Raw genomic sequence first — 12,866 nt, 5'->3', positions numbered from 1 at the left:
GGATCAGCCTCACTCTCCTCACTCACATTACACTGGGATCATTCTCACTCTCTCCTCACTCCCATTGCACTGGGATCAGTCTCACTCTCCGATCACCCCCATTAAACTGTGATCAGTCTCACTCTCTCTTCACTCCTATTTCACTGGGATCAGTCTCACTCTCCTCACTCCCATTACACTGGCATCAGTCTCTACTCACTCCCATTACACTGGGATCATTCTCACTCTCCTCACTCCCATTACACTGGGATCAGTCTCACTCTCCTCATCCCCATTACACTGGGATCAGTCTCACTCTCCGCTCACTCCCATTACACTGGGATCAGTCTCACTCACTCCTCACTCCCATTACACTGGGATAAGTCTCACTCTCCGCTCACTCCCATTGCACTGTAATGAGTCTCACTCTCCTCACTCCCATTCCACTGGGATCAGTCTCACCCTCCTCACTCCCATTACACTGGGATCAGACTCACTCTCCGCTCACTCCCATTACACTGGGACCAGTCTCACTCTCCGCTCACTCCCATTACACTGGGATCAGTCTCACTCTCCGCTCACTCCCACTACACTGGGATCAGTCTCATTCTCTCCTCACTCCCATTACACTGGGATCAGTCTCACTATCCGCTCACTCCCATTACACTGGGATCAGTCTCACACTCCGCTCACTCCCATTACACTGGGATCAGTCTCACTCTCCGCTCACTCCCATTACACTGGGATCAGTCTCACTCTCTCCTCACTCCCATTACACTGGGATCAGCCTCACTCTCCTCACTCCTATTACACTGGGATCAGTCTCACTCTCCTCACTCCCATTACACTGGGATCAGTCGCACTCTCTCCTCACTCCCATTACACTGGGATCAGTCTCACTCTCCGCTCACTCCCAAAACACTGGGATCAGTCTCACTCTCCTCAATCCCATTACACTGGGATCAGTCTCACTCTTCTCACTCACATTACACTGGGATCAGTCTCACACTCTGCTCACTCCCATTACACTGGGATCAGTCTCACTCTCTCCTCACTCCCATTACACTGGGATCAATCTCACTCTCTCCTCACTCCCATTACACTGGGATCAGTCTCACTCTCTCCTCAATCCCATTACACTGGGATCAGTCTCACTCTCTCCTCACTCCCATTACACTGGGATCAGTCTCATTCTCCGCTCACTCCCATTACACTGGGATCAGTCTCACTCTCCTCACTCCCATTACACTGGGATCAGTCTCACTCTCCGCTCACTCCCATTACACTGGGATCATTCTCACTCTCTCCTCACTCCCATTACACTGGGATCAATCTCACTCTGTCCTCACTCCTATTAAACTGGGATCAGTCTCACTCTTCGCTCACTCCCATTAGACTGGGATCAGTCTCACTCTCCGCTCACTCGCAAAAAACTGGGATCAGTCTCACTCTCCTCACTCCCATTACACTGGGATCAGTCTCACTCTCCTCACTCCCATTACACTGGGATCAGTCTCACTCTCCTCTCACTCCCATTACACTGGGATCAGTCTCACTCTCTCCTCACTCGCATTACACTGGGATTAGTCTCACTCTCCTCACTCCTATTACACTGGGATCAGTCTCACTCTCCGCTCACTCCCATTAAACTGGGATCAGTCGCACTCTCTCCTCACTCCCATTACACTGTGATCAGTCTCACTCGCCGCTCACTCCCAAAACACTGGGATCAGTCTCACTCTCCTCAATCCCATTACACTGGGATCAGTCTCACTCTCCTCACTCCCATTACACTGGGATCAGTCTCACACTCTGCTCACTCCCATTACACTGGGATCAGTTTCACTCTCCTCACTCCCATTACACTGGGATCATTCTCACTCTCTCCTCACTCCCATTAATCTGGGATCAGTCTCACTCTCCGCTCACTCCCATTACACTGGGATCAGTCTCACTCTCCGCTCACTCCCATTACACTGGGATCAGTCTCACTCTCTCCTCACTCCCATTACACTGGGATCAGTCTCACTCTCCGCTCACTCCCATTACACTGGGATCAGTCTCACTCTCTCCTCACTCCCATTTCACTGGGATTAATCTCACTCTCTTCACTCCCATTACACTGGGATCAGTCTCACTCTCCGCTCACTCACATTACACTGGGATCATTCTCACTCTCCCCTCACTCCCATTACACTGGGATCAGTCTCACTCTCAGCTCACCCCCATTACACTGGGATCAGTCTCACTGTCTCCTCACTCCCATTACACTGGGATCAGTCTCACTCTCTGCTCACTCCCATTACACTGGGATCAGTCTCACTCTCCTCACTCCCATTACACTGGGATCAGTCGCACTCTCTCCTCACTCCCATTACACTGGGATCAGTCTCACTCTCTCATCACTCCCATTAAACTGGGATCAGTCTCACTCTCCGCTCACTCCCATTAAACTGGGATCAGTCTCACTCTCTCCTCACTCCCATTTCACTGGGATCAGTCTCACTCTCCTCACTCCCATTACACTGGGATCAGTCTCACTCTCTGCTCACTCACATTACACTGGGATCATTCTCACTCTCTCCTCACTCCCATTACACTGGGATCAGTCTCACTCTCCACTCAACCCCATTAAACTGGGATCAGTCTCACTCTCTCCTCACTCCCATTACACTGGGATGAGTCTCACAATCCACTCACTCCCATTATACTGGGATCAGTCTCACTCTCCGCTCACTCCCAAAAAACTGGGATCAGTCTCATTCTCTCCTCAGTCCCATTACTCTGGGATCAGTCTCACTCTCCGCTCACTCCCAAAACACTGGGATCTGTCTCACTCTCCGCTCTCTCCCAAAACACTGGGATCAGTCTCACTATCAGCTCACTCCCATTACACTGGGATCAGTCTCACTCCGCTCACTCCCATTTCACTGGGATCAGTCTCACTCTCCTCATCCCCATTACACTGGGATCAATCTCACTCTCCGCTCACTCCCATTACACTGGGATCAGTCTCACTCTCTCCTCACTCCCATTTCACTGGGATTAATCTCACTCTCTTCACTCCCATTACACTGGGATCAGTCTCACTCTCCGCTCACTCACATTACACTGGGATCATTCTCACTCTCCCCTCACTCCCATTACACTGGGATCAGTCTCACTCTCAGCTCACCCCCATTACACTGGGATCAGTCTCACTCTCTCCTCACTCCCATTACACTGGGATCAGTCTGACTCTCTGCTCACTCCCATTACACTGGGATCAGTCTCACTCTCCTCACTCCCATTACACTGGGATCAGTCTCACTCTCTCCTCACTCCCATTACACTGGGATCAGTCTCACTCTCCGCTCACTCCCAAAACATTGGGATCAGTCTCACTATCAGCTCTCTCCCATTACACTGGGATCAGTCTCACTCCGCTCACTCCCATTTCACTGGGATCAGTCTCACTCTCCTCACTCCCATTACACTGGGATCAATCTCACTCACCGCTCACTCCCATTACACTGGGATCAGTCTCACTCTCTCCTCACTCCTATTTCACTGGGATCAGTCTCACTCCCCTCGCTCCCATTACACTGGGATCAGTCTCTCCTCACTCCCATTACACTGGGATCATTCTCACTCTCCTCACTCCCATTACACTGGGATCAGTCTCACTCTCCTCACTCCCATTACACTGGGATCATTCTCACTCTCCGCTCACTCCCATTACACTGGGATCAGTCTCACTCTCTCCTCACTCCCATTACACTGGGATAAGCCTCACTCTCCGCTCACTCCCATTACACTGTGATGAGTCTCACTCTCCTCACTCCCATTACACTGGGATCAGACTCACTCACCGCTCACTCCCATTACACTGGGACCAGTCTCACTCTGCGCTCACTCCCATTACACTGGGATCAGTCTCACTCTCCACTCACTCCCATTACACTGGGATCAGTCTCATTCTCTCCTCACTCCCATTACACTGGGATCAGTCTCACTATCCGCTCACTGCCATTACACTGGGATCAGTCTCACTCACCATTCACTCCCATTACACTGGGGTCAGTCTCACTCTCCGCTCACTCCCATTACACTGGGATCAGTCTCACGCTCCGCTCACTCCCATTACACTGGGATCAGTCTCACTTTCTCCTCACTCCCATTAAACTGCGATCAGTCTCACTCTCCTCACTCCTATTACACTGGGATCAGTCTCACTCTCCTCACTCCCATTACACTGGGATCAGTCACACTCTCTCCTCACTCCCATTACACTGGGATCAGTCTCACTCTCCGCTCACTCCCATTACACTGGGATCAGTCTGACTCTCCGCTCACTCCCATTACACTGGGATCAATCACACTCCCCTCACTCCCATTACACTGTGATCAGTCTCACTCTCTCCTCACTCCCATTACACTGGGATCAGTCTCACTCTCCTCACTCCCATTACACTGGGATCAGCCTCATTCTCCGCTCACTCCCATTACACTGGAATCAGTCTCACTCTCCGCTCACTCCCAAAACACTGGGATCAGTCTCACTCTCCTCACTCCGATTACACTGGGACCAGTCTCAATCTCCGCTCACTCCCATTACACTGGGATCAGTCTCACTCTCCTCACTCCCATTTCACTGGGATCAGACTCCCTCTCCTCACTCCCATTACACTGGGATCCGTCTCACTCTTCGCTCACTCCCAAAACACTGGGATCAGTCTCACTCTCTCCTCACTCCCATTTCACTGGGATCAGTCTCACTCTCCTCACTCCCATTACACTGGGAGCAGTCTCACTCTCCGCTCACTCCCATTACACTGGGATCAGTCTCACTCTCCTCACTCCAATTACACTGGGATCAGTCTCACTCTCCTCACTCCCATTACAGTGGGATCAGTCTGACTCTCCTCACTCCCATTACACTGGGATCAGTCTCTTTCTCTCCTCACTCCCATTACACTGGGATCAGTCTCACTCTCTCCTCACTCCCATTACACTGGGATCAGTCTCACTCTCCTCACTGCCATTACACTTGGATCAGTCTCACTCTCCTCACTCCCATTACACTGGGAATAAGTCTCACTCTCCTCACTCCCATTACACTGGGATCAGTCTCACTCTCTCCTCACTCCCATTTCACTGGGATCAGTCTCCCTCTCCTCACTCCCATTACACTGGGATCAGTCTCACTCTCTCCTCACTCCCATTACACTGGGATCAGTCTCACTCTCTCCTCGCTCCCATTACACTGGGATCTGTCTCACTCTCCTCACTCCCATTACACTGGGAACAGTCTCACTCTCCGCTCACTCCCAGTACACTGGGATCAGTCTCTCTCTCCTCACTCCCATTACACTGGGATCAGTCTCACTCTCCTCACTCCCATTACAATGGGATCAGTCTCACTCTCTCCTCACTCACATTACTCTGGGATCAGTCTCACTCTCTCCTCACTCCCATTACACTGGGATCAGTCTCACTCTCTCCTCATCCCCATTACACTGGGATCAGTCTCACTCTCTCCTCACTCCCATTACACTGGGATCAGTCTCACTCTCCACTCACTCCCATTACACTGGGGTCAGTCTCACTCTCCACTCACTCCCATTACACTGGGGTCAGTCTCACTCTCTCCTCACTCCCATTACACTGGGATCAGTCTTACTCTCCGCTCACTCCCATTACACTGGGATCAGTCTCACTCTCTCCTCACTCCCATTACACTGGGATCAGTCTCACTCTCTCCTCACTCCCATTACACTGGGATCAGTCTCACTCTCCTCACTCCCATTACACTGGGATCAGTCTCACTTTCTCCTCACTCCCATTACACTGGGATCAGTCTCACTCTCTCCTCACTCCCATTACACTGGGACCAGTCTCACTATACGCTCACTCCCATTACACTGGGATCAGTCTCACTCTCTCCTCAGTCCCATTGCACTGGGATCAGTCTCACTCTCCGCTCACTCTCATTACACTGGGGTCATTCCCACTATCCGCTCACTCCCATTACACTGGGATCAGTCTCACTCTCTCCTCACTCCCATTACAGTGGGATCAGTCTCACTCTCCTCACTCCCATTACACTGGGATCTGTCTCACTCTCCTCACTCCCATTACACTGGGATCAGTCTCACTCTCTCCTCACTCCCATTACACTGGGATCAGTCTCACTCTCCTCACTCCCATTACACTGGGATCATTCTCACTATCCGCTCACTCCCATTACACTGGGATCAGTCTGACTCTCTGCTCACTCCCATTACTCTGGGATCAGTCTCACTCTCTCCTCACTCCTGTTACACTGGGATCAGTCTCACTCTCCACTCACTCCCATTACACTGGGATCAGTCTCACTCTCTCCTCACTCCCATTACACTGGGATCAGTCTCACTCTCCTCACTCCCATTAAACTGGGATCAGTCTCACTCTCCTCACTCCCATTACACTGGGATCAGTCTCACTATCCGCTCACTCCCGTTACACTGGGATCAGTCTCACTCTCTCCTCACTCCCAAAACTCTGGGATCAGTCTCACTCTCTCCTCACTCCAATTACACTGGGATCGGTCTCACTCTCCGCTCACTCCCATTACACTGGGATCAGTCTCACTCTCTCCTCACTCCCATTACACTGGGATCAGTCTCACTCTCCGCTCACTCCCATTACACTGGGATGAGTCTCGCTCTCTCCTCATCCCTGTTACACTGGGATCAGTCTCACTCTCTCCTCACTCCCATTACACTGGGATCAGTCTCACTCTCCGCTCAGTCCCATTACACTGGGATCAGTCTCACTCTCTCCTCACTCCCATTACACTGGGATCAGTCTCACCCTCCGCTCAGTCCCATTACACTGGGATCAGTCTCACTCTCCGCTCTCTCCCATTACACTGGGATCAGTCTCACTCTCCGCTCACTCCCATTACACTGGGATCAATCTCACTCTCCGCTCACTCCCATTACAGTGGGATCCATCTCACTCTCTCCTCACTCCCATTACACTGGGATCAGTCTCAATCTCCGCTCACTCCCATTACACTGGGATCAGTCTCACTCTCTCCTCATTCCTGTTACACTGGGATCAGTCTCACTCTCCTCACTCCCATTACACTGGGATCAGTCTCACTCTCCGCTCAGTCCCATTATACTGGGATCAGTCTCGCTCTCTCCTCACTCCCATTACACTGGGATCAGTCTCACTTTCCGCTCAGTCCCATTACACTGGGATCAGTCTCACTCTCTCCTCACTCCCATTACACTGGGATCAGTCTCACTCTCTGCTCACTCCCATTACACTGGGATCAGTCTCACTCTCTCCTCACTCCTGTTACACTGGGATCAGTCTCACTCTCTGCTCACTCCCATAACACTGGGATCAGTCTCCCTCTCTCCTCACTCCTGTTACACTGGGATCAGTCTCACTCTCCGCTCACTCCCATTACACTGGGATCAGTCTCACTCTCCTCAGTCCAGTTACACTGGGATCAGTCTTTCTCTCCGCTCATTCCCTTTACACTGGGATCAGTCTCACTCTCTCCTCACTCCCATTACACTGGGATCAGTCTCACTCTCTCCTCACTCCCATTACCCTGGGATCAGTCTCACTCTCTCCTCACTCCCATTACACTGGGATCATTCTCACTCTCTGCTCACTCCCATTACACTGGGATCAGTCTCACTCTCTGCTCACTCCCATTACACTGGGATCAGTCTCACTCTCTCCTCACTCCTGTTACACTGGGATCAGTCTCACTCTCTGCTCACTCCCATTACACTGGGATCAGTCTCACTCTCTCCTCACTCCTGTTTCACTGGGATCAGTCTCACTCTCCGCTCACTCCCATTACACTGGGATCAGTCTCACTCTCTCCTCACTCCCATTACACTGGGATCAGTCTCACTCTCTCCTCACCCCTGTTACACTGCGATTAGTCTCAATCTCCACTCATATCTGTTACACTGGGATCAGTCTCATTGCTCCCTCTCCCCTCACCCCTCTCCGCTTCTTTCTGCATCATCCATCCCACTGGACCATGGGACTGTTCTCCGTTGGAAACAAGTGGAGTGTGTGTTTGCTCCCCGTAACTTCGAGCGGTGACTGAGATGGACAGATTTTTGGACTCTAGGCGAATCAAGGGACATGGGGATCGGGCAGGAAAGTGGAGATGAGGTTGAAGATCAGCCATGATCTTATTGAATGGTGGGGCAGGCTTGAGGGGCCGAATGGCCGACTTCCTGCTCCTGTTTCTTATGTTCTTGTGTTTTTCTTTTCTTTATTGATCTGGACCATGTCCCCTCTCAATGAACTTTTCTCCAATGAAGTACAAAGTGGAGTGTGTGATCACTCCCCATAACTTCAAGCTCTGGCTCCTTTACTGCTCATCGCTGAACCCTCCCCAATTCACGAATGTCGATCGAATGATTGCTACCCCAAACTTCTCCATGACCTTGATCGATGCTTGTTGTCCAAAGCCTGACCACCAGGTGATGTAGAGAACAGAATGCTGTCACTCACCATTTATGTCCAGGAAGTCTTCTGCAACAACAGCAGGTCCCTTATCGATGGGCTTCCCAGATCCATTGAAAACTCGGCCTAGAATATCCAACAAAAAGAACACATTCACTTAAAGAAAGGACAAGAGACGTAATAAGCAAAATATCCCTGCTAGATCCTGGGAACCTTCAACCAACCAGGGCCTGGGAACCTTCAACCAACCAGGACCTGGGAACCTTCAACCAACCAGGACCTGGGAACCTTCAACCAACCAGGACCTGGGAACCTTCAACCAACCAGGACCTGGGAACCTTCAACCAACCAGGGCCTGGGAACCTTCAACCAACCAGGACCTGGGAACCTTCAACCAACCAGGGCCTGGGAACCTTCAACCAACCAGGGCCTGGGAACCTTCAACCAACCAGGGCCTGGGAACCTTCGACCAACCAGGGCCTGGGAACCTTCGACCAACCAGGACCTGGGAACCTTCAACCAACCAGGACCTGGGAACCTTCAACCGACCAGGGCCTGGGAACCTTCAACCGACCAGGACCTGGGAACCTTCAACCAACCAGGACCTGGGAACCTTCAACCGACCAGGACCTGGGAACCTTCAACCAACCAGGGCCTGGGAACCTTCAACCAACCAGGACCTGGGAACCTTCAACCAACCAGGGCCTGGGAACCTTCAACCAACCAGGACCTGGGAACCTTCAACCAACCAGGACCTGGGAACCGTCAACCAACCAGGACCTGGGAACCTTCAACCAACCAGGACCTGGGAACCTTCAACCAACCAGGGCCTGGGAACCTTCAACCAACCAGGACCTGGGAACCTTCAACCAACCAGGGCCTGGGAACCTTCAACCAACCAGGGCCTGGGAACCTTCAACCAACCAGGACCTGGGAACCTTCAACCAACCAGGGCCTGGGAACCTTCAACCAACCAGGACCTGGGAACCTTCAACCAACCAGGACCTGGGAACCTTCAACCAACCAGGGCCTGGGAACCTTCAACCAACCAGGACCTGGGAACCTTCAACCAACCAGGACCTGGGAACCTTCAACCAACCAGGGCCTGGGAACCTTCAACCAACCAGGACCTGGGAACATTTAACCAACCAACCAGGGCCTGGGAACCTTCAACCAACCAGGGCCTGGGAACCTTCAACCAACCAGGGCCTGGGACCCTTCAACCAACTGGGAGATAGATCAGTGGGAACCTGGAAGCTATAAACCATCCAAGACCTGGATACTATAGACCTTCCAGGACCTGGATACTATAGACCATCAGTTGGTTCACAGGAGGTTTGGGAGAAAGAAAAAATTGAGAAAGAACTTGCATTTCTATAGCGCCTTTCATGACCTCAGGACAGCCCAAAGCGCTTTACAACCAATGAAGCACTTTGTGAAGTGTAGTCACTGTTGCAATGTAGGAAACGGGGCAGCCACTTTGCGCACAGCAAGCTCCCACAAACAGCAATGAGATAAATGACCAGACAGTCTGTTTTAGTGATGTTGATTTGAGGGATAAATGTTGGCCCAGGACACTGGGGAGAAGTCCCCTGCTCCTCTTCAAAATAGTGCCGCGGGATCTTTTACACTACATAGAAACATAGAAGATAGGAGCAGGAGTAGGCCATTCGGCCCTTCGAGCCTGCGCCGCCATTCAATGAGATCATGGCTGATCATCCAAATTCAGTACCCTGTCCCTGCCTTCTCCCCATATCCCTTGATCCCTTTAGCCTTAAGAAATATATCCAACTCCTTCTTGAATATATTTAATGAACTGGCCTCCACCGCCCTCTGTGGCAGAGAATTCCACAGGTTCACCACTCTCTGGGTGAAGAAATTCCTCCTCACTTCAGTCCTAAATGGCTTACCCTTATCCTTAGACTATGACCCCTGGTTCTGGACTCCCCGGCCATCGGAAACATCCTTCCTGCATCTAGTCTGTCCAGGCCTGACAGAATTTTATAGGTTTCGATGAGATCCCCTCTCAATCTTCTAAACTCCAGTGGGTATAAGCCCAATCGACACAATCTCTCCTCATACGTCATTCCTGCCATCCCAGGTATCAGCCTGGTGAATCTTCGCTGCACGCCTTCCATGGCAAGAACATCCTTCCTCAGATAAGGCGACCAAAACTGCACACAATACTCAAGGTGCGGTCTCACCAAGGCCCTGTACAACTGTAGCAAGACATCCTTGTTCCTGTACTCGAACCCTCTTGCTACAAAGGCCAACATACCATTTGCCTTCTTAACTGCCTGCTGCACCTGCATGCTTACACCCAGGTCTCTTTGCACTTCCCCTTCTCCCAATATATTGCCATTCAAATAATAATCTGCCTTCCTGTTTTTGCCACCAAAGTGGATACCCTCACATTTATCCACATTATAGTGCATTTGCCATGTTTCTGCCCAATCACCCAACCTGCTCAAATCGTACTGGAGTTTCACGACATCCTCCTCATAGCATACCCTCCCACCCAGCTTTGTGTCGTCTGCAAATTTGGAGATATTACATCCAATTCCCTCGTCCAGATCATTAATGTATATTGTGAACAGCTGGGGTCCTAGGACCGATCCTTGCGGTACCCCACTAGTCACTGCCTGCCACTCGGAAAATGACCCGTTTATTCCAACTCTCTGCTTTCTATCCGCCAACCAGTTCTCTATCCAAGTCAATACCTTGCCCCCAATCCCATGTGCCTTAATTTTGCACGCTAATCTCTTATGCAGGACCTTATCGAAAGCCTTCTGAAAGTCCAAATACACCACATCCACTGGTTCTCCCTTATCTATTATACCAGTTACATCCTCAAAAAATTCCAGTAGATTAGTCAAGCACGATTTACCTTTTGTAAATCCATGTTGACTTTGTCTGATCCTGTCGCTGCTTTCCAAGTGCTCTGCTATTACATCTTTTATAATGGACTCTAGCATTTTCCCCACTACTGATGTCAGGCTAACCTGAGACATATGGTTTAACATAAATAGTGTGGATGGGAGCAGGAAGTTACAAAGGGACATTGACAGATTCAGTGAGTGGGCAAACCTGTGGCAGATGGAGTTCAGTGTGGGGAAGTGAGAGGTCGTCCACTTTGGACCTGAGAAGGATAATTCAGCGTATTTTCTAAATGGGGAGAGACTAGGAACTGTGGATGAGCAGAGAGATTTGGGTGTCCTTGTACACAAATCACTAGAAGTTAGTGGACAGGGGCAAAATGCAATCAAAAAGGCTAGTGGAATGTTGGCCTTTATCTGAAGCGGGCTGCAATAGAGGGGAGGAAGTGATGCTTCAATTGTAAAGAGTCTTGGTCAGTCCACATCAGGCTCAAAGAAGTTCTTGCTTAGGAAGAACGATAGGCAGATTTTTGAGCAATAGGGGAGTCAAAGGTTATGGGGAGCAGGCAGGAAAATGGAGTTGAGGCCAAAATCGGATCAGCCATGATCTCATTAAATGACGGAGCAGGCTCGAGGGGCCGAATGGCCTACTCCTGATCCTATTTCTTATGTTCTTATGTTCTTATAAATGTCCGGGAGATTAAGCTTTAGTTCTAGGAGGCTCCAGAACAATCCGGGAGGTTTTGGCAACCCTACTGTTACCTGATTGATTTATAACATGGATGCCCGGTGCTAGGAAACCCGGAGGACCACCTGCCTAGACCGGCGGTTCGACAGGCCTTTGTTTCAGGCCCAGTTGGAGTGCACCATTCTTTTTTTCTTGCCCGATAGTGAAGATAAACTCACCCAGCATGTCCTCTGAGACCGGTGCTCGCAGGATGTCCCCCGTGAACTCGCAGGCTGTCAACTTGGCATCAATTCCAGACGTTCCTTCAAACACCTGCAGAACAAAATATAAATCATTTAAAAAACTTGAGGTGTGGCGGGAGTGGCTAGGGTGGGGGGGGGGGCAGGTGGCGGGGGGAAGAGGAGAGATCAAGCAGTAAAGCAGCAATCGATGTGAATCGAATAAAAGTGGACACCAGGCCAGGTCAGTCTGCTGCAAGAGCACAATAGAGAGAAGGGGAACAAAAGGATCTAAACCATCCATGGCAGCAACAGGACCTGAGTGACACTCTGTTTGGTATTCATCGTGAAACTTTAAACCCAGCTATAAAGGATGCGTTTCTGATATCAAAAAGGATATAAAGACACTTAAAGGGGGGAGATAATCGATAAACTAATCAAACTCAGAGAGGATAAAACCTCTGGCCCAGATGGATTGCATTCACACATATTAAACGAAGTTAGGGAAGAGATAGCAGAGGCACTATTAGATATACATAAAAATTCATTAGAAAAAGGAATAGTGCAAGAGGACTGGTGGACAGTTAATGTAATTCCTATATTTAAAAAGTCCAGGGAAATATAGACCAATTAGCT

The 12,866-nt window shown here is 50.4% G+C and overlaps 1 protein-coding gene across 2 annotated transcripts in view; it reads right to left on the bottom strand.

Annotated features, from left to right (window-relative positions):
* The window catches only part of LOC147123797 (V-type proton ATPase subunit B, brain isoform-like), a 265,836-nt gene that overhangs the window by 154,854 nt on the left and 98,116 nt on the right, over positions 1-12,866 (bottom strand). For both annotated transcript variants that reach the window (XM_085976134.1, XM_085976125.1), the window contains 2 exons: positions 12,231-12,324; positions 8,497-8,574 (listed from right to left, as the gene is read on the bottom strand). In XM_085976134.1, coding sequence (XP_085832260.1) covers positions 8,497-8,574; positions 12,231-12,324 — 172 coding nt within the window. The remainder of the gene's footprint in view (positions 1-8,496; positions 8,575-12,230; positions 12,325-12,866) is intronic.

This window comes from Somniosus microcephalus, chromosome 2, assembly GCF_052327205.1.
Source record: "Somniosus microcephalus isolate GS21.2 chromosome 2, FLI_Smic_1.0, whole genome shotgun sequence".
NCBI classification, from domain to species: Eukaryota; Metazoa; Chordata; class Chondrichthyes; order Squaliformes; family Somniosidae; genus Somniosus; species Somniosus microcephalus.
Note: the sequence above shows the minus strand (reverse complement) of the source record. Positions and strands in the feature narration are given on the sequence as shown.